General features: G+C 35.3%; 1 protein-coding gene across 13 annotated transcripts in view; it reads left to right on the top strand.

The window, feature by feature from the left end:
* ATG4C (autophagy related 4C cysteine peptidase) overlaps positions 1–23,649 on the top strand; it is a 118,363-nt gene that overhangs the window by 39,395 nt on the left and 55,319 nt on the right. For 12 of the 13 annotated variants that reach the window (XM_050755054.1, XM_050754304.1, XM_050754860.1 and 9 more), the window contains 4 exons: positions 5,624–5,760; positions 10,592–10,670; positions 11,330–11,406; positions 18,119–18,238. In XM_050755054.1, the coding sequence (XP_050611011.1) occupies positions 5,624–5,760; positions 10,592–10,670; positions 11,330–11,406; positions 18,119–18,238 (413 nt within the window). Of the gene's footprint in view, positions 1–5,623; positions 5,761–10,591; positions 10,671–11,329; positions 11,407–13,965; positions 16,756–18,118; positions 18,239–23,649 lie in introns of those variants that run through there. The other variant, XM_050755205.1, reaches the window with a different exon arrangement.

A 23,649-nucleotide genomic window follows, 5' to 3' on the forward strand; every position in this document is an offset into this window, starting at 1 on the left:
AGAGTGAGACTCTGTCTCAAAAAACTACATTTCTAAGCCTACCTGAGTCAATATGTGATAACGCATATTTTCTGCCGCCTTTCAAATATCTCCACTTACATATTCTACAAATGCTTCAAATTCAGCATGTTTATAAGTACATTTACTGTTTCCCTTGGTCCCACCCCTTTTTCTTTCTATTTTCTCTTGACTAATAGTGGCATGTCCACATATGTACTCAAGTCCTAAGTAGAACCCACTTATTCTTGACTGCTTTTTCATGCTTATATTATATTTAGTCAGTCAACATTTAAGAAAATGGTCCTGAAATCTGTTCTCTCATCTCCATTCTCGTTGATTTAGATCAGACCCTTACTTCTTGCTTGGACTTTAACTTGATTTCCCTGTCTCTCTTCCCTTTTTGGTCCATCTGATCAAGAGAAGCTGATCATGTCCCTTTATCTACAAACCAATGAATGCCCATTAACTCTAGTCTTATGTTATCTTGGCATATGAAGCACAATGAAGTCCTTTATAATTTGTCCTGAACTACATTTCCAGCATTACCTTCTAACACTATCTTCCATACACAGTACACTAAAGTATTTTCCACCCTCAGGCCATTCCTTAGACATGGTGTCATTATCTTTATCCCCATGCCTTTGTGCATATTATTGCCTCTGCTTGGAATGCTCTTTATTATTAGAATGCTTCTCGTTAAGTCTTATTCATTCTTCAGGAACACGCACAAAGGTTACACCTTTGGCAGTCTTTCCCAACTCTTGTTAGGCGGAATTAGTTTACTTTTCCTCTGTGGTCTGTAACATTTTGGAAATACTTCTATTAAATATTGTACTTGTAATTCACTTGTGATACCACCTTATAATTATCTGTTTCTTATATATAATGATTGTTGAGGTAGCAGGTGTAGAAGTAAGTTATCAGAATCATTTGGTTGAAATTTGCTGCTGTAATGAGCCTCTGTTACAGAATTGGACTATGTCATAGCCCTTACATTTGTATTGGAAGTGGAAGGAAAATACCAAACGATTGGGCTCGACATTCTTTGAAGTCAGGATCTTATTTATTTTATACTTCTCTAGTGTAGAACGCATCAATAAATAGCAGGTCCTCAATAAATGTGTGTTGATTGAAGATGAAGGGTAAGAATGCAATCTCCATCCTGATGAGGGAGAACTACCATGGCATTTTTGTAGCTTTGGTTTCATTGACTATGGGAGATAGGGGAGTTAGGTGAAGAGAAGAATTTGATAGCTCAGTCTCAATTTGGAATTTAAAGGAAAGAACTGGGACAGAAGTGGCAGAATTTCCTATTCAGCTCTTCTGGGAAGATCAGAAGTTTCATTCAACTGACAAGGAGTACGGATGTAAAGTATGTTTTGAATAAAACTACTTTAATTTGAATAAAATAAAATTTTGTCTGTATTTGCTTCTACCAAATCCTCCTATTTTCTCTTGAACTGTGGTACTTAGACTGTCATACCCAACACCCTACCAGAACTGCTCTTTTCTCTTTCTCTCTCTCTCTCTTTTTTTTTTTTTTTTTTTTTTGAGACAGGATTTTACTCTGTTGACCAGGCTGGAGTGCAGTGGTGCAATCATAGCTCACTGTTACCTAAAACTCCTGAGCTCAAGTGTTGCTCCTGCCTCAGCTTCCCAAGTAACTAGCATTAAAGGTATGCATCACCATCTCTGGCTAATTTTGAAATTTTTTATAGAGATGGGGGTCTTGCTGTGTTGCCTAGGCTGGTCTTGAGCTCCTGGCTTCAAGTGATCCTTCTGCCACCCACAACCTCTCAAAATGCTGGGATTATAAGCATGAGCTGGCCAGGCGTGGTGGCTCACACCTGTAATCCCAGCACTTTGGGAAACCGAGGCGGGGGTATCACAGGGTCAGGAGTTCGAGACCAGCCTGGCCAATTTGGTGAAATCCAATCTCTACTACAAATAAAACAATTAGCTGGATGTGGTGGCAGGTGCCTGTAGTCGCAGCTACTCGGGAGGCTGAGGCAGGAGATTCGCTTGAACCCGGGAGGCGGAGGTGGCAGTGAGCCAAATCGTGCCACTGCACTCCAGCCTGGGAGACAGAAGGAGACTCCATCTCAAAAAAAAAAAAAAAAAAAAAAAAAAAAAAAGTGTGAGCCATTGTGCGCACCCCAAAACTGCTCTTACCAATAATTTAATCTTTCTAAGCCTCACAGTAACTTCTCAGTCCTCACATCACACAATCTGTCAGTAGTATTTGACAGCGTTGACTCTTTCCTCTTCCTCCTTACAACATTTTGTTTACTTGATTTCTAGACACTACTCTGTAGGTTTTCCCTCTGCCTCCTTATTCACTTCTTCACAGCCTCGTTTGTTGGTTTTTCCTCATCTCCTTGATCTCTAAAAATGTTGTTTTAGTGCCCAGCATTTAGACTTCATCTCATCTCTTTTTCTGTCTATGCTGATTTGAATTCACCAAGTCTCGTGGCTTTATAATGCAGATGGTAATCTGCATGTTGGTAACTCCCAAATTGATAGGTCCAACCTAGTCCTCTCTCCAAACTCCAGTTGCATTATGTCCCTGTCTACTCAACCTTTCTATTTACCTAACAAGTATCTCAAACTTACCGTGTCTAAAACTGAATTCCCAGTTCTCCCTCTTGTATTTTCCCCTCCTCCAGTCTTCCATGTCTTTGTAAATGCAAACCATTTACAAATGGTTTGCTTAAACCAAAACCCTTCGAATCACCTGTGACTCAATTTTTTCTCTCACATCTTACACATTTAATAGTGAGTCCTTACTTTATCTTCAAATACATGAACTGATCATTTTTTTCTTTTTTTTGGAGATAGAGTCTCACTCTGTTGCCCATGTTGGAGTGCAGTGGCACGATCTCAGCTCACTGCAACCTCCGCCTCCCAGGTTCAAGTGATTCTTCTGCCTCAGCCTCCCGAGTAGCTGGGATTACAGGTGCCTGCCACCATGCCTGGCTAATTTTTTGTTTTTTTAGTAGAGACAGTGTTTCGCCATGTTGACCAGGCTGGCCTCGAACTCCTGACCTCAAGTGATCCACCCACCTTGGCCTCCCAAAGTGCTGGGATCACAGGTGTAACCCACCACGCCTGGCTGAACTGATCACTTTCTACTACCTGTAAGTGACCATTCTCTATTTTTTTTTTTTTTTTTTTGACATGGAGTCTAGCTCTGTCACCCAGGCTGGAGTGCAGTGGCATGATCTTCACTCACTGCAAGCTCCACCTCCCGGATTCACGCCATTCTCCTGCCTCAGCCTCCCGAGTAGCTGAGACTACAGGCACCCGCCACCACACCCGGCTAATTTTTTTGTATTTTTACTAGAGGTGGGGTTTCACCGTGTTAGCCAGGATGGTCTCGATCTCCTGACCTCGTGATCCGCCCACCTCGGCCTCCCAAAGTGCTGGGATTACAGGCGTGAGCCACTGCACCCGGCTGACCATTCCCTGTTTTTACAGTTACTACCTTTGTTCAAGCCCCATCATCTCTTGCTGGATAACTGCAATGGCTTTGTAACTGTTCTCTGTGCTGTAGCCCTTGCCCCTGTAGCCTATTTTAGTTTTAGAGTAAAAGGAAAGCAAGTTTATTAAGTAAAGGAATAAAAAAGTTGCTACTCCATAGGCAGAGCAGCCCCTTGCCTGTACAGTCTATTGTGAACACAGGAAACAGGCTGTTAAACTATGAGTCAGATTAGGACATCCCTAAACAATTCTTCAATGGTTTCCCATCACTGAAAAACTGGTCTTTACAATGGTTTTCAAGAGTTCACACAATCTGTCTTCATTCTCCTCTATATAATGTTATCTTCTAATCCCATTTCCTGCTACTGTACCCCTTGTTTACTTCCCTGCAGAAGACTGTCCTCTTGTTCCTGGGACGTGCTAATCATACTTCTGCCTTAAGATATTTGTATTTTCTTTTAACTTGGAATGCTTTTCCCCTAGGTATCTGTATTACTTGGTTTGTTTCTTTTGGTCTTGACTCAAATATTACTTTCTCATAAGATCTTCCCTGGCCACCTTATTTTAAATTGCCTTGCCCTCAGCATTTCCTGTTCACCCTTCTCTCTTTGTTTTTTCAAAACACACATCACCATGTCTGTTTCCTCCATGAGCATGCATGCTCAAGGAGAGTGGGATTTTTTCTGTTTTGCCTACTGCTGAAAGCCCAGTGTCATATAGTAGCTAGCTGTCAATAAGTATCTATTGAATACATAAATCAGGTAGGTATTATTTTAAAACTTTTATTTTAGGTTCAGGGGTACATGTGGTACTTGTTAGATAGGTAAACTTATGTCACGGGGGTTTGTTGTACAGATTATTTCATCACCCAGGTATTACACCTGGTACCCAGTAGTTATTTTTTCTGCTCCTCTCCTCCCACCCTCCACCCTCAAGTATACCCGAGTGTCTATTGTTCCCTTCTTTGTGTTCAAGAGTTGTAATCATTTAGCTCCTACTTTTAAGTGAGAACATGCAGTATTTGGGTTTCTGTTCCTGTGTTGGTTTGCTAAGGATAATGGCCTCCAGCTCCAACCATGTTGCCACAAAAGATATGATCTCATTCTTTTTTATGGTTGCATAGTATTCCATGGTGTATATGTACCACATTTTCTTTAATCTGTCAGATGGGCACTTAGGTTGATTCTGTGTCTTTGCTATTGTGAATAGTGCTGCAGTGAACATTCGTGTGCATGTGTCCTTATGGTAGAATGATTTATATTTTCCTGGGTATATACCCAATAATGATTGCTAGGTCAAATGGTAGTTTTGTTTTTAACCCTTTGAGGAATTGCCATACTGCTTTGTACAATGGTTAAACTAATTTACACTCCCACCGTGGTATATGAGCATTTCCTTTTCTCTACAACCTCGCCAGCATCTGTTACCTTTAGACTTTTTAATAATAGCCATTCTGACTGGTGTGAGATGGTATCTCATTGTGGTTTTGATTTGCATTTCTCTAATGATCAGTGGTATTGAGCTTTTTAAAATATGCTTATTGGCTACATGTATGTCTTCTTTTGAAAAGTGTCTTTTCATGTCCTTTGCCCACACTTTAATGGAGTTGTTTGTTTTTCTCTTGTAAATTTGTTGAAGTTCCTTACAGGTGCTGGATATTAGACCTTTGTCAGATGTATAGTTTGCAAATATTTTCTCACATTCAATAGGTTATCTGTTTACTATTTTGATAGTTTCTTTTGCTGTGCAGAAGCTCTTATTTAGATCCCATTTGTCAATTTTTGCTTTTGTTGCGATTGTTTTTGGTGTCTTTGTCATGAAATCTTTGCCTGTTCCTGTGTCCAGGATGGTATTGCCTAGGTTGTGTTCTAGGGTTTTTATAGTTTTGAGTTTTACATTTCAGTCTTTAATCCATCTTGAGTTGATTTTTGTACATGGTGTAAGGAAGTGGTCCAGCTTCAGTCTTCTGTGTATGGCTAGCCAGCTATCCTAGTGGTATTTTTAACTTACTAAGACATTTCTGGTGATGCCAGAGATGACATAGCCGGCTGTCCATTGTGGGTGGAGGATAAATTTGGGTAAAAATATTTCTGAAAATCACTTTTATATAAAATTTAATACATATTCATTATGTTTTTCTCAGTTTACAATTGTGATGTAATTGATAAACAGAGTGCTTCCATGACTTCTGATAATGCAGATGACAAAGCTGTTATTATTCTAGTTCCTGTTAGACTTGGTGGAGAAAGAACCAACACCGACTACTTAGAATTTGTGAAGGTATGAAATAAGCGCTAATTTTTTTTAAGGCAATACTAGCTAATATGAAAAATATAGAAGGTTTGCAATTTTTTTTTCTGTTAAATGAGTAGTGATGATTTTACAGTCGTATGTCGTAAAGTTTGACATTAGAGATTTTAAATTTCAGTATTATAAGACCAATGTGAGTTGAAGAGCACAGTGTTCTATAACAATGAAAAGCCTTTTAGTCTTTGTAGCTAATCAGGGAGACACAAATGCAGCAATAATCATAACCTGTAATATAGTTACAGTTTCATTATTCTTATTTGTAATTTTAAGTATGTATCTTTATTCATAAAACTAGCATTAAACTATATCACATTAATTATTGAAAAAACTCTATTACTGCTATATTATCTCATAATATGTTTCCTGTGACACCATGATGTCAATAAGAGATGAGATTATTTATGTAGATAGAAATAATGAAGATATGAAGATAGTATTTGGAGGAGTTCCAACTTTGTTTTTTTTTCATCTTAGCCAGTTAAAAATCGGTTCTTTGTGGAGCACATTGTTTGGTTTCTTGCACCAAAAGAACCTGTGTAGTTATGTTACCTTGTTTTGGGCACCAAGACACTCACTTAACGATAAAATACCTTGGAAATAGTTTCTGATTAAGGTGAAAGTTTTTAGATTTTTTCATAGTTTCAATAAAATTCTTCATTTTTTAGTAGTCTCTTTTTGTAGCAATAGTTGGAATTCTTCTTTAAATGGAGTGTTATGGGATATAGTAATGTTGAAATAAAGTCTGGATCTGTCTTTTATGATTAATAACAATTTGTTCCTTTCATGAGGCATTAATCCCATATTATGGTCTCTGTATATTTAGTTGGAATATCTGTTCTCAGGGTAGACTGTGCTAATTCTAGAAATCTAGAGCAGTTGTTTTTAACATATGATACATGGAAGTTTTTTAGCTGGTATATGGGCTTTTCTTAATAGTTACTAAGATTTTGGAAGCACATTTGTTACAGTAGCAATACTGTGATATATCAATGACATATTAATCTTCCAAATAAAGGTAAGGTTTTGATGTCTGACATGTATCTTTAGTAGGGGTTATTGGTGCAGTGTGAGAAACTGTGAACCACTTCATCTAGAGAAGCTGTTGAGGGTTTTGAGACTTCTGACATGTTGTCATCTCTAGGTGGGTTCTAATCAAATCTGAACTGGATTCTTTTTTGCCTTCTCTACTACCATGAGATGATTAGAAACTGATGCAGTCTTGGAACTGATTCCTTTAGCCAAAGTTTCATTCCTGGTGGAATGGGCTGCAGATGGCTTCAGGCATGTTTCATCTGACTGAGGACTTTGCTATTTGGTGGTATTGATAGTATTCATCAGATGGTCACACTGCCTAATGCTCTTGAGTGATTCATGGTTAATAGCTTAACCATGGTTTGTAGTGAAATGTAGCATCCTGCTACATTGTATGAGGAGAAGGAAATTTGGTGTGTGTTTTATTAGTCCTTACCACAGGAGGTTTATTTATTTATATTAATTTTTTTAAGGACCTGGAATGAGGAAAATCCAGGATGTTCCTTTTCTTCAGCAAGACAAATTAGGACTTTTCTTTTTGTAGTGAAACAAACTATGGTTAAGCTGTTAAAGTGAAGCCTTAGTACCTAACATATAGGAGTTACTCGATACATATTTGTTAACACTAATTTTTATAATACTTTTCAATATAAATTTATCTAAAAGACATAGAGAAGTTAAGTGATATATTCAAGTTCAGATAGCAGACTGGGTAGCAGAGACTAGACTTTTCTTGACTCTTAAGTTTGTTTTTCATATTTTTCTTTAACACATGAACTTTTTGAAAGGTAACATTTTCTTGAGCTTCTACTAACTCTATTTACACTGTAGTCCACTAAAGTGGGAGAGCAGTGACTGATGAAACATTTTGATTTTCCAGTTACGTAAAAATGGCTGTAATGGTTAAGTGGAGTAGGTTATATGATAGGTATTATGTTTGGCCAGAGGGAATGGTTGAGTCAAAGCCCAAATGAGAGCATGTAAAGAGGTATTCACTTAGAAGTGAAAAGGTAGTGTGTTCATTAGCCCTAAAAGAAAAATATTTTTTTTCTTTTTCTCATGTATGGTCAGCCATTGTATTTTTTCCTGCCAAACCAATGTACATTGGTGAGTCTAAAATTTACTGTTTAGTTCTGTTTTTCAAATTTATTGAACAAGGTATTTCAGAGATAGTGCCAACATAGCATCCTGCTACATTGTATGAGAAGAAGGAAATTTGTTGTGTGCTTTATTAGTCCTTACCACAGGAGGTTTATTTATTTATGTATGTATATATTTTTAAGGACCTGGAATGAGGAAAATCCAATATGTTCTTTTTCTTCAGTGAGACAAATTAGGACTTTTCTTTTTGACTGATTACTTCAGTCTTATTTATTGCTTCATGGATACAGCTCAATAAATTTTCACCACTAGAAAAATAACTGTGAAGAAGCTCTTTTAGGAACTGAAAAGTGTTTCAATCCAAAGATACAGCCTCTTATATGTAATGGCATTCTAGCTCCTAATCTGCTTCTAAGCATTTATTGCTAAACCTGCTCTAATGCGTTGCAAGGGAAATACAGATGTCAAGAACCAAAGTCTTTCTTCCATTACTTAGAACCATTCATTTTCTGAGGAGAGTCAGTGACAATTCTTGCTATATATTTTTTTCTTTCTTTTCTCAGTTGTAAGAGACAGAACTTTCACTGCCTCACAGGTCTCTATGATATAAACATTGCATTTCAACTGATTAGACTGCCTCACGGTAAAGTAAGGCACCCTCTAATTGTATTAAGGATTTTTATTTAGGGGGAAAACAGTAGAATTCTTTATTAATAAGTAACTTTATTACTATTTAGTGAGATTTTTGATACAATTTTATCTTTATTTTTAGTTAGCTCGAAGATTTTAACCTGATATGCCTTCTCCGTTTTATTTAATTTTTTTCAGTTGCAGCTCTCCATTTCAGAAAAAACTTTATGATATTTTTACAATACTAAAAATATACAAGGTTGTTCTTTAGAGGGTGTCCGAGTCCATTTTTTCCTGCTATAACAGAATACTGGAGACTGAGTAATTTATAGAGAACAGAAATTTATTCTCTCACAGTTCTGGAGGATGGGAAATCTAAGATCAAGGCACTGGCATCCGATGAGGGTCTCCTTGCTGCGCTCTCACATGGTGGAAGGCAGAAGGGCCAAAAGGGAGTGAACTCTGTCCTCATGTGGCAGAGAAGCAGGAGAGAGAACCCACTCCTGCAAGTCCTTTTTATAGCAACATTGAGATTTTTGATACAATTTTATCTTCATTTTTAGTTAGCTCTAAGGTTTTAACCTGATATCTCATTCATGCAAGCTCTGCCCTCATGACTTCTAAACACCTCCCCACAGGCTCCAGCTTTCAACACTGTATTGGGGATTAAATTCCCACACATGAATTTTGGAGGGAATAAAAATGTTCAAACTATAGTGGAGGGTTACTTATAATAATGAGAACTTGGAACGACTTAAATATTTATGGTGGAAGTTTTAAAGCACATTTTGTTGTTATCATAAAATAGAATATTTTTCAGCTACTACATATTGTTAATATAGATTTCTATTTATTGATAGGAAACGATATTCATGACATAATGAGCAACAAAAGGTTACAATGGCATATGTTGTGAGATTTCACATATATAAAGTTGTATTTTTAAATCTCTGTGTGTATATATGTAATATAGACAGATGTTAAGAAGGTATTCCCCCAAATGTTAATAATGATGAGCTTTGGTGTTGGAATTTTGGAAAAGTTTTACTTTTTTCTGTATTTCCTGTATGTTTGTGTGTTCTCTATGGTTTGGTTACTTGTTAAAGGAAAAAGAACATTTGTCCATATATTATTTATTTTTGTATCTTATAGATTTCAAAACATCCTCTCATTTAAGAGGAGGAAAGCTTAACTATTATTTAATAGTTTTGGGATTTTATAACCTATACTCTATCATTATTTGTGTTTTATAGGATATATCAAAATTATTGCAGGAACTATTCATAAGACATTAATTCATTCCACTAGACATTTTAAACTTACTCAATTGGACATGTTTTTAAAAAGATATAGAGTTGATTTGGCCTAACTTAAATAGAGTTCTGCTTAGAATAGATTGCTGAGGGGTGTATTAAATAATTTATTGTGGTATTCCTGATATTTTATGATTAGTAAAATAAATTGGTTTTAAATGCAGTAATAATTATTATTTTCCTTGGATTAAGTTGTTTTCATTACTCTTTATATTTATTTCAAATGAAGTAGCATAAAAAATTTGAGTGAATGCCATTGATTAGAAAATGGCTTTCAGTTTGTGATTCCAAGACTCAAGGTTCAATGAAAACAGCAATAAGGTCTAAGAACTATTGTTAGCATTTCAAAAAGCCTGACAAACATTTTACGTTGATCACAGTGAGGCTGCACCAGCTAACTGGAAGGCTATGTGTATTGGCTTTGGCAGGAATTTTATTGCCTTAAGGTGATAAAATTGATTATCTCTCTATGTAGTAGTTGTTTAATGTTGTTGAGCAACATGCTGATCAAAATATTTGATTTGTCATGTTAATGTTGAGTGATTTAAAGAAAAGGAAGGCAGTTTGGAAGACAAGTGGATTTCAGAACCTGGGTGCAAATGTAATATAAATGATAACTGGTAGTGGTAAATTTGGGAACTACTAATATTAGTAATAGAAATTGGTTTGCTTTGAATAATTACCACTTGTCTCTTGACTAAATCTGTATTAATTTTTTTTGGCAGGGTATTTTAAGCCTGGAATATTGTGTGGGTATTATTGGTGGCAAACCTAAACAGTCATATTACTTTGCTGGATTTCAAGGTTAGTGATTTAGTAAAACATATTTCTTCATTATTTTCTTTTAAAAGTCAGAAAGTTAATATGAGATCATCTGGAAACAGGATGATTAACAGAGCAAAGAGAGTACCTTATACATTCATCAGTCCTACTATCGCCACTCATTTGTCATTTGGTCCACAACATAATTAGATTCTGTAAAATGTATGTTTAATTTCTGTTATTGCATAAACAAGGCATAATTTATTGGTTGCACTAAACTTCAGAAGACATTGCTGCCACATTCTGGCAGTTGCTATTTACATATTTACTTTTTACCAGTTTTAGTGGTGCAAGTTGATGATAAAATGACAAGCAATATGTTCTTCCTGTCAAGATAAAGAAGTGCAATACATTTTTCATATGCAAACTGTAGAATATAATTGTGTGTTTGTGAAAGTAATTTTATCACCAAAAATTAAATGACAGTCTCATCACTTTATAAAAATTCTGCTTATACAAGCATATTTGATTATGCAAAAGTTAATCTATCCTGTGCAAACCTATGTTTCAGTCAATGAGTATCAGTCTGGCAAGCTGTTACTCCCAGATTTTTTTCAGCTATTCTACATAGAAATTGGATTGTAAGCAGTGTAATAATAAGGTGTTTTTTGAATTACTTGTCTTCTGTTTTGTCCTTGTAGATGACAGTTTGATTTACATGGATCCTCATTACTGCCAATCTTTTGTAGATGTCAGCATAAAGGATTTCCCTCTTGAGGTACTATGGATAAAGAGCTGATACTGTTTTCTTACCATATGAAGTAAACTAATTATTTAGAGATGTGCTAGGTAGCTATACTTTTATAGTATTATAACTACTGGTTAATAATCAATATTTTACTGATTTATAGAACCATAATTAACACAGTGGTCAAAGGTTAAGTACTTTGTTGCTGAATTTTAATTTATGATATACTTTTTCCTTCATTTATCTTTGTCTCTAACTTGTTAGAAACCCTGGCCGTACTAAAATAAATGATCAAGTCTCCAAGTAATTTTGTATAGAGACAGCTAAACAGTACTGAAGAATTTAAAATGTTAGGCCTGTTTAAAAAAAAAAAAGAAAAATATAAGGGGATAGACAAGTTAGAGTAACAAAGCAACTTGATGAGATTATCTGCTAAATTATTTTGCTTTGAGTACAGTAATTAAATCTTAGCCTTTAGTTGGAAGTTTTCAAGAGCTTAGTTGGGTTTCTAATTTTTTTTTTTTAGCTTTTATTTCTTAACCTCTTCTTTTCCTTTATATAGGTCATTTTGTGATCCAGTATTTTTTCAGAAAAATTTGAGAGTACATAAATGAAACATGTAATTATTACATGGTTTTGATTGTTTTCCCAGTTGGTGCTTTTATAGACTAAAGTAATTTTACAGAATAAAATAATTTAAATCACTTGAGTGTCATGGATCACTAATTTCAAGGACTCGATGAGTTGCAAATGTAGTTGAATACTTTGTTTTAGTAATTGCTTGCTAGCTAATATTAACACCTAATAGTATTTAAGAGGTAGAATGGGAAAATAGATAAACCACAAGGTTAAAATCTGGTTCAGAAAGATACATTATAAAACATTTTGGCATCCTTTGTAAACTATTACTTCAATTAAAGTATAAGCATCTGGAGGCCAGACATCAGGTCTATTTTGTTCTTTCATAGTATCTTGCACCTTAATAAATATTTGCTAGTTGACTGACTGATACTGGGGAAGGCACTACAGAATAATTGTGCCATGTGAACTACATTGTAATTCTCTTTCTGCCTTGTGGTCTTGTAGCACTGATTCTTGTGTTCAAGTTACATTTCCAGTAGATCACTGCCAAATTGACTCCTTATAAACCGTAGATACTTGAGATTTAGATGGAAATTGTTCTTAGTATTTTAGTATTACCTAAATAAGCAAATTAAAAGATTATTGGTCTGATTATTTTGGCCAATAGAGAGAAATTATCCATCTGATATTTTGAGAGACTGCAAAGATACCAAGCAAATGAATATCCTGGCTATGTGTATACAATCAAAATTAGAAAGGTTTCAACTCATTATTGGGAGACTGTTGCAACACTCCAGGAGGGACTTATTAATAATAAAGGTTTGAAGTAGGCTAGTGAATAGTGAAAATGGAAAGGAATAATTGCTTTTAAGATTTTACTGTGTAAGGTAAAATTTGTTAAAATTGACTTCTTAAATGCACAGAAACATTTCTTATATATTGGGACACTTATAGAATGGGTTTATAGATGTTATATTTTTGAGATTCTGGTAGAATATCTTAATCTGTGTGGAAAATTCCTGTTAAAAATTTTTATTTTTCTGCAATGAAGGGATTTATTTTAGTTGCATCACTTGTTTTCCTATGAAAGTATAATATAAAAATTATATAGTTGTAGAGGAATAAAATTTCACTTTTTGCTTTTAATCATCTTTTAAGTTTATAATACACCAATTGAAGGTGTTTTAACTACCCTGTATTACTAACCATCCTCGCTTCGCTATACTGCTTGTATATTTATAGCTAGTGAAATTTTTTAGTTGATTAATATAAAAAATTATATGCGTATTCTAAAACCACAATTATACTTCACTTATTAAAATCATTTTTATAGGGAACTTTTTGGATCAGTTTTTTTTTTGGTTAATAGATGGAGAAATTGAAATCTTAAATCATCCATTGATTCCACATAAATAATTGCTGGTAGTCCTTTGATATTTTGAGTGCTCTAAATCTAATAGATTGTGAAATTTTAAGGAAGTGGGATGATATGAGAATATTTGAGATTGAAGAAGAGATTTAAACAGATTGCATCTTTTGTTATTCTTACAGTGTTGAATTTCTACATTTCTAGAATTGAACTGTTAACATTTTGAAACCAGATCAGACTAACTCATTTCTTTCTTTTTTAATGAGCATTTTCTAGGTGCAAGGGATTGTCCTAAACTCTTGAGTCCTTTGTTGAATTCTTCTTCTCTGTGGTTCCAAGTGTTTTGATTATATACATTTCTATTAATGTTTAATTCTTGTGACATTTTCTTCTGAAATAAATTAGTATATACTATTGAATTTCTGTACTAACCTTTAAGAGACTCTTCCTCATTTTTAGCTATCTTCACTGAGTTTTTAGCACATTGTGAAGTGAGCATCGGCAGTTATATTTGGATCCTAAGTCTAGTAGTGAAGATATGCCAGGGATATCTTTGGTTAGGAGTGACGAATGGAGGCACATGGTTCAGTGTGAGGGCACATTATAATGTAGAAACTCACACTGTAATTTTCAAACAGAAAATGAGGTTCAGAGGAGCAGCATGAACAACCTTAAACAAAAGTCATCAAAGAACAACTTGAAATTAGAAGGGAATGAGAAGAGACCCCAAATGGGCTTTGGCAGTGAGGGTATGTAAGAAAAGCTTTATTAATAGACATGTTAGTTTGTTCTGATTACTGGGTCCCCAATTCCAAATGTCAGATTTTAGGAGGTTCATACAGTGGTAACTGTTTTAATCTATCTTAGGAAATTCAGAAATAGTGGCAGTAAAGCTATTAGAATTATGTATGTGGGCATCTAGATAGATTGGATGAGTGAATTCATCAGTGAAAGATAATACCCTTTATGAATTACACATGTGAACTGCAATTAGTAGTAGGTTTTTTTGTGTTGTTTTTTGGGTGGAGGATAGGGTTTTGCTCTGTTACCACTCAGGTTGGAGTGTAGTGTGTAATCACAGCCCACTGTGGCCTTGACCTTCTGGGCTTCAGCAATCTCCCCACCTTAGCCACTCAAGTAGTTGGGACCACAGGTGCGTGCCACCATACCCGGTTAATTATCAGTAGGTACTTTTTAGTAAGGGTATTTTTAAATTAACTGTCTTGGATTAATTAACAGTAGGTACTTTTTAGTAAGGGTATTTTCTAATTAACCGTCTTAGGAAGCTTCATCTGAATCACCAAAATAGCATAGCTGTACCTATAAGCATATGTTTCAGTATTGTTTTTGTATGTTTAGGTAATTAGACTTCACTATTCTAAACAATATGCCTAGAATAGTGCCTGTCATTTTGTAGGTGCCTAATAACTATTACGGCAATTGGTATATAATGTATCAAAAATTGAAATAAATGGGAATTGATTCTCCCTGGCCAGTATTTCCAGAATCACTGTTACAGAAGTGTATCTAGTGAATACTCCTTAAAGTGCGTTTGTCAAGTAGATGCTACTCCTCTTACCATTGAATTTTAAAAATTAAAAAAAAATCTTAAGTGCATAGCTCAAAAATTATCATGAAGTGAACATAGCCCTGAATTAGGAAAATATTTGGAAGTTTAACTTGTTCTGCAATAGACAACAGTTGCGAATTGTAAATTCATGTTGGTTGGCCTTAGAATCTTCTTGGGTGAACAAAATGATATGAATAGCCAGGCGTGATGGCTCCCACCTGTAATCCCTCCACTTTGGGAGGCCAAGGTGGGTGGATCACCTGAGGTCAGGAGTTTGAGACCAGCCTGGCCAACATGATGAAACCCCATCTCTACTAAAAATACAAAAAAAAAAAAAAAAAAATTAGCCCGTCATGGTGGCACGCGCCTGTAATCCCAGCTACTTGAGAGGCTGAGGCAGAGGAATTGCTTGAACCTCGGAGGTGGGGGTTGCAGTGAGCAGAGATTGCACCACTGCACTCCAGCCTGGGCGACAAGAGTGAAACTTCATCTCAAAGAAAAAAAAAAAAAGTTTAAATGATATAAAATGCCTCTCTGTTGTATGAGTCCTAGTGCTCATGCAGCAATACCCAATAGCAGTTTCAGTGATCAGAGATTTCTGTGTTTTTGTGAATATTTTAAAAGTTCTTTGTAGATATTAAAACAACCATGAATAACAATTTAGTATTTGTTATTATCTATGATGATTGTAGTCAATACAGTGAGATAGTAATAAGACTATGCTGGTTTAGTATTATTGGTTCCTACATGAAAAGCCTTTTAAAATTTAAAAAGTTTTATTTTCTAGAGATGGAGTTTTGTTCTGTCACCCAGTGTGGATGGAGTGCAGTGCACCACCATAGTTCACTGGCGCCTCAAACTCCTGGGCTTATGCGATTCTCCCACCTAAGCCTCCCAAGTAGCTGGGACTATAGGTGAACGCCACCACACCTGGCTACTTAAAAATTTTTTTAGAGATAGGGTCCTGCTATGATGCACAAGCTGGTCTCAAGCCTCTGTACTCAAGCAATCCTCCCACCTCAACCTCCTGAGTTTCTGGGCACAGGCATGAGCCTTACTTAAGTTCTTACACGAAAACTTTTACCAGTGCTTCACTATAATATAGGATACCCTTGTAGATGAGTTCAAAAATATGTTATTAGACCATGTACAAGCTTTTGGCCCTCCTTATCCCCAACTGGAAAAAAAGTTAAGAAGCATTCCTTGTTATTGTCTTTGGAATGAGCTGGGGAAATGATTATTTGTAGATACCGTGTATGTAGAATAATTTCTTATAAATATGACTTAGAACTGTGATATATACCCTAATATACTCATTCTTCTGTAAATTGTTAACTAACAAGGTTGTTTAGCTTTTCTGTGCTTTTCTAGATCTGTTTTAAATATTTCTTTGCAAATATAACAGGTGGATCAATGTTAGAAAAAGTCCAACTAAGATTATACTTGTATTGACTAGTGCCATGGAGGTTCCAGTTTGGCTAGGTTGAATCTCAGTGTGTAAAGTAAGTTAGCTAAGCATTTTGCAGAAGTCATAGTTTTGAAAACTCATTTTTTGGCCTATATTAACTGACGTATTGTTGGATTTGAATCTCATATGCAATTGAACTTTTCATTGGAAAAAAAGCAGCTTGAATGTGTATATTTTGCATATCTTTTGGTGATGATATGCGATACAAATTGGGTGACTAGGATGTACAGGGAGAGAAAGAGTGACTTTAATTGATTTCACCATGACATAACAAATATGACAACTTATTTTTCTACATTTTAATAGATAGCATGAAGTTAAAAATCCCTTAGTTTTAGGCATTGAATATAGGGAAATTATAACTTTATGAGCGCAAATCCAGCCCCCCTCCCCTCCCCTACCCACCCAACCCTCCCCTCCCCTCCCCCCACCCCTTCCTTCCCCCGTACTCCCCTCCCCTCCCTCCCTTCTCCTCCTCCCCCTTCCCCTCCCCTCCCCTTAATGGAGATGGAGTCTTGCCCTCTGACCCAGGCTGAAGTGTAGTGGCATGATCTTGTCTTACTGCAACTTCAAAACTTCTAGGCTCAAGCAGTCCTCCTGCTTCAGCCTCCTGAATAGCTGGGATTGTACATGGGAGCCATAGCACCCAGCTCCTAGATTATTTCTTAATTGAGCTTGTTCTTTAATTCAAATATTTCCCACACTTGTCTCCCATCTGCCCAGTTCTCTCCCTTTCCCACAAACTTGTTAATTTTTGTATATCCTTAGTTTATTTATACAAATATGAATATATCATCTTACGTTCTTTTTAACACAAACTTATTTTTTCTACATACAGAAAAAGACTTGGTCACATCAGTGATTTTTAAGGACAGGCAAAGCATTTAAGCATGAAAAAAATTTTTTAAACATAGTATTAAGGTGTGATTGTGAAGAACAAAAAGATTGCAATGATTATTTTTATATTCTGCCCTTTTTCTACTTTTGTATTCCCTAAAGATGCCAAACTCTAGCCAAATCCATTAGCAAGACAGTAGAGAAACTAGGGCAGCCTCCCCAGCCCATTTATATCTGTGGCACTGTGTCTGTTGGAGAAAAGTGAACTAAAGAGACAAAAGGACTGATGAGAAAGAGAGCAAGGACCATAATGGAATGGTTTCACCTGTTCCAGCCTGTTGTCTGAGAAGAAACAAGAATTAAAGCACACTCAAAGAGAAAGTTGAAGAATATGCAGTTATGTACTAATTGTGTGAATTGCTAAAACCCTCAAGTTGACCTATTTTTATATCAATATAGAACATTTACCTGAATCTGTGTATTTGTTTAAAAAGTCTTGATGTCCTTGTTAAAAGGTTAATAAACATTACCCAAAATCTCCAACAAAACAGACTTAACTGCATTTTAATAGAAGTGACTAACTCAATTCCAAGCCTCGTACTAGGCTGTGCATATCTATTTCGTGTTTTCAAGTGTTAGAAATGCATACCACTTTTGACACGCTTCCTTACTTTTGCAGAATGGCACTAATGTCACAAAAGGTTGAAATTTGGTGAATTAAATATATACAAAAGTTGGCTCTGTATTTTATAGTTTTGCAGAGTGGGGAGGACTCTCTGCACAGGCTGAACTAAAACACCATTTGAAAATCATGTTTATAGTGATGGGAAAAAGCTAGATAGGAAATTTTAAATAATAGTTTTATATATACTTGTCTATCAAATACATTAATCCTAAAGAACTTTAAAAATTACAGACATTCCACTGCCCTTCTCCCAAAAAGATGTCGTTTCGAAAAATGGATCCCAGCTGTACAATAGGATTTTACTGTCGAAATGTTCAGGACTTCGAACGAGCTTCTGAAGAAATCACCAAGGTACCTTTATTTAAAATATTGTATTTGTAAATGACCTAATTTTATTAGAGACAGACTGTCAAAAAGCAAAAACCTGTAAATTGTGATATTTTTATAAAATTTCCTCTTGAATGTTAATATTATTAGGACCATTGTGAACTGAAAAAAAAAGCTATTTGAGGAATCTTACCGTTTGAGGCAAATGAAATCAACTAGTGACCAGTTGAAAGTAGTGATTGGTCCACTAGGTGGCACTGTTGAAATAAAAATCCTTTTGCAAACTGTAGACCGGTGCGAGCAATTAGGTTATATTCTATTTGAAGAAGATTTTAAAAGGGCAATCCCTTAGGGGTAGGAAAAAAATTAATGAAGTATTTGATCAAGCCAAATTGTGCATTATTTCTTGTTAGTCCAAGTGCTTCTTTGATTTTTTTAAAAAGAGAAATGGTATTTTTGGATTTCTCAGAACTGCTTTATTAAATGAGCTGTGTTTTTACCTTCCAATAAGCTTGTCTAATCTGATCTATTCTACTTATAGGATCTTTGAAAGAGGTTTATTTAACTTCTTCTCATTACATTTATACTTCTACATTTTTTTGGTCCTTGAGTACTGCTAAAACATTTGTGGAACCTTAATAGCTATCTATATTTAGTACTTTAGGAAAAAAAGACTACTTTTTAAAGAAGTAAGCATAGTTAGATAGCTCTCTTTATTTGTATCAATAGTTAGGCTATCATTTTATGGTAAGTAAGACAAATACTAGTCATTTTTGGGAATTTTTTTTTTTTTTTTTTTTTTTTAAGACCGAGTTTCATTCTTGTTGCCCAGGCTGGAGTGTAATGGCGCGATCTCGGCTCACCACAACCCCTGCCTCCCAGGTTCAAGCAATTCTCTTGCCTCAGCCTCCTGAGTATCTGGGATTACAAGCATGTGCTACCATGCCTGGCCAATTTTGTATTTTTAGTGGAGACGCGGTTTCTCCATGTTGGTCAGGCTGGTCTCGAACCCCTGACCTCAGAATTCTTAACTGGAGCTTATGTATAACAGTGACTTATTACTGCTTTATTTCCAGTTAATTTTATTCAGGAAAGTGGATATAGTGAGTTGAAATTTTGTTTTTACAATGTAAAAGTGGAATGATAAATAAAATGTTTCATATAAGCTAGATTTAGTTTACTTGACCTGCCATATGAAAGAGGAAATTTAACAGGAATATGACAGAAAAATGAATGAGGAAGGGAGCAAATGAGATATGTGGGAACCATTCCATAGTCTTCATTTCTCACAGTTGTTCTCTTTTCATTCTCCTTTTTCAACATAGAAGGCCAGGTGAACATAACAAAATATATATTTTTCATTTTTCCTCCTATTACTGGAAATTAGTATATGTATTTGTATATTTTAATTTGACAGTTCTTTGTCTTTACAAAGTATCATGTGTATGCTAAAGTATACAAATACAGGTGATATTGTGATATTTATTGATGTTGATGAACATTTTCCATTAAAAAGTCCCATTTCTCTGTTTCTATTCATTTATTTTCTATCTGGACTAAAATATGTTTAAAACAGGAAAGCAGTTGACTCCTAGAATAGAAACAAACCAGATTATTATTACCAAATTAAAAAAAACAAAATTAATGAGTTGTGTGTTGATTTTTTCTAATTAAAGACAGTTACGGTTTTTACATTGGAAAAATACTTAGAAATTATTACTCTTGAGCATCAGAATAATATGCATTAAAGTAAAGAGAAATTATATTGAAATGTCTTTTGGAAGTACTGAGAATTGTGTAAGAATCAATTAACTTTGCTGTTATAATATTGTTCTTCTTAAGTGAGTAGCTTTTTGTAGCAGTATCCAAAACTCACCATGTCAGTGAATAACACAGTCAGTTTCTTTTGCCTGGAAGGTTATAACTTAAGCACTTGCCTTTTTTTCTTAAAAACTGAATTGGGCAGTTTTAGTTCGACCATTTTTTTTTAACCTTTAAAAATTAAATTAACTTAAAATTATTTGTTTCTATATAAGATACATATTTTCAGTTTTCTTATTTTGAAAATGAAGCTGTTAGTCTAGAGTCTCATGTTTAATTCGTAATACCCTGTGAATGAATAACTCCTTATGCTATATGATTTTAAAATATTAATAAAAATTGTTAAACTGATTCAGTGTTTAGCAGAATTCAGTCTAGCAAGTATCTGCATAACTATCATATACAGAGCATAAAATGACCAGGATACAATCTCTGCTTTAGAACAAGGTGTAAAGCTTCCATCCTCAAGTAACATTTATACTTCAGTAGCGGGAATAAGACAAGTAGACATATATTACATTGAATATGATAAGCATCCATATGGAAATAGAAATAAATTGATAGAGGAAAGAAGAGGGTTGAAACGAGAGAGATGTCACATCTAAGTCAAAGTACTTTATTGTGATGGTCATATTTAAGAAGGGCATTAATGTATAGGCTTAATTTCTACTGGCTTAGGGAAAGAGAGGGTTACTTTAAGCTGAGGAAATACCAAGAGGAAAAGTATAGAAGGAAAGTGGAGAGTTTGTCTAGAGAATGGCAAGTAGTCCAACTTGGTAGGTGCCAAGGCTTCATATTAGGCAGGGTTTCTGCTTCTGACTGCCTGAATCAGAATCCCTAAAGGTGTGGCCTGAGAGTCTCCATTTCAGACAGGCCTCCCACACAATCTTGTGTGTCAAATTTGAGAACCACTTGTATAAGACAGGGCATCCCAAAATGTGACACTTGTTGTTTTTAGGTGGCACTAGGACAAACATTTTAATACTTATATTAACTGGCATATTAAATATGATTTATTGATTTGTACAAGGCTATTTAAGTTAAAAATGATGAAAAGAAAAATATTAATCATGATAGAGATGGCTACATAACAAAAATAATGAAAGAGGTATATAAGTCTCTGAGTTTTGGGAAACGCTGCTATAGGAAATACTGAAGGAAGAGGCTAGAAAAGTCGATTAGAATAATACCGTGGAGAGTCTTGAATTAAGGCTGAAGAAGTTGTACTTTAGTAATATGTTGATTTTGTTAAATTAATTTTAAAATTTCAGGCATACGGAAATATAGAGAATAATATAGTAAATACCCATGTGTTACCACTGAGCTTAAGAAAATTACATATATAATTAATAGGCCGGGCGCGGTGGCTCAAGCCTGTAATCCCAGCACTTTGGGAGGCCGAGACGGGCGGATCACGAGGTCAGGAGATCGAGACCATCCTGGCTAACATGGTGAAACCCCGTCTCTACTAAAAAATACAAAAAACTAGCCGGGCGAGGTGACGGGCGCCTGTAGTCCCAGCTACTCGGGAGGCTGAGGCAGGAGAATGGCGGGAACCCGGGAGACGGAGCTTGCAGTGAGCTGAGATCCGGTCACTGCACTCCAGCCTGGGCGACAGAGCAAGACTCCGTCTCAAAAAAAAAAAAAAAATTACATATATAATTAATAAGTGTGTTTTCGTCCACCAATCTTATTCCTTTTCTTCCTCCCCAGTGGCAATCACTATCCTGAATTAGTGTATCATACCCATACTTTATATATCCATAAACAATATTATTTTACATTTATTAAATTTTTTGTTAATAATATTTTTATATAAAGAGATATATATTCATCTGCAACATTTTTATTTAACAGTGACTTAGAGATTATCTATGTAACTACATGTTGGTCTAGCTTATTCATTTAAACAGCTGAATAGTGGTCCATTCTGTAATACACTCTTTATTTAAACTTACTTACTTTGATGGTCATCTGGCTTGTTTCTGAGAACTTAAAACTCCTTGTTTTATTTGTTTAATTACAAATAATGTTTTAAATAATATTCTTGTACATATCTCTTTGTGCATGTATAATACTTTAAGTAGGGTTACATTAGATATACTAGATACATTACAGTGCAATTTCTGGGTCATAAGATAAGCGTATTTTTAGGTTTGCTGTATGTTGTTAAATACTCTCCAGAGGGATCATGCCAAGCGGTATATAAGAATTTCTTTAACATCCTTATCAACACTTGATATTGTCAAACTTTAAAATTTTAACCAATCTTGTGGATATGAATAGTACCTCTTTGTAATTTTATATTTCCCTGATTGATACTAAGGTTGAACATTTAATCAAAGTTTATTGGCCCATTTGTTCCTCTTTTGTGAAGTTCCCATTCATTCTTTTTATCTATTTTTCTATAGGGCTATTTGATATGAAGGAAATCTTTATAATTCTAGATACTTCTGCTTTGTCGGCTTTATGTGTTACAAATATGTTCTCCTATGCCACTATTTTTACTTGTTAATTGTGTCTTTAATTTTAATATACTCAAATTAATAACACTTATGGTTTTTGAATTTTATATCAAAGAAATCTTTAATAAGCAAAAGTCATAAACATATTCTATATCTCTTCCAGAAGTTTTATGTTTCACATTTAGAACTTGTATATGTTTTATTTATTTATTTATTTTTGAGACGGAGTCTTGCTCAGTCACCCATTGTGGAGTGCAGGGGTGCGATCTTGGTTCACTTCAACCTCCACCTCCCGGGTTCAAGCAATTCTCCTGCCTCAGCCTCCCTAGAAGCTGGGATTACAGGCATGCACCACCACGCCCGGCTAATTTTTGTATTTTTAGTAGACACAGGGTTTCACCATGTTGACCAAGCTGGTCTTGAATTCCTGACCTCAGGTGATCCTCCTGCGTCAGCCTCCCAAAGTGCTGGGATTACAAGTGTGAGCCACTGCGCACAGTCTAGAACTTGTATATGTTTTAAAGTAGGTATCTTTTTTTCCTCACATGGACAAATGGTTATTTTAGCATCATTTATCAAAGAGTCTGATTTTTCTTCATTGATTTGTAATGTCTTCTTCAAGGACCTAGATTAGTACAGAAGCTGTAGAATTAAAGAGGAAGGAAGTACTTTCAGAAAGTTTGTGAAGGTAAATCAGTAAGACAGCCACTTAGAAAGTGGCAAGGGAAAGAGAGAGCTCACCGACAAGTCTGTTTTACATCTAGGTGACCAGGAGAACAAATTAATAGAGAAAGTTCATTAATACGATCATTCATTTAATCAGCAAATACTTGAGTGCTTTCATCCCTATGACTCCACCAGAATTCCTCTTCAAGGTCACTAATGACCCTGTGTTGCCAAGTCCATTGGTCGAAGCTCAGAGTTCATTCTACTTGTCGTAACAGAAGCATTTGATATAGGTGAACATCCACTTCACCTTCCTACACCTTCTTCACATTGGCTTCCAGGACATCAAACTGTTTTGGTTTTTCTCATTCTTCACTGATCGCTCCTTCTTTAGTCTTCTTTGCCTGCTTTCTTCCCCAGCCTCTTAATGTTGGGGTAGCTTAGGGCTTAGCCTTTGGTTCTGATATCTTCTTTATCTTGATG

This window comes from Macaca thibetana, chromosome 1, assembly GCF_024542745.1.
Source record: "Macaca thibetana thibetana isolate TM-01 chromosome 1, ASM2454274v1, whole genome shotgun sequence".
In the NCBI taxonomy this organism is placed as follows: Eukaryota; Metazoa; Chordata; class Mammalia; order Primates; family Cercopithecidae; genus Macaca; species Macaca thibetana.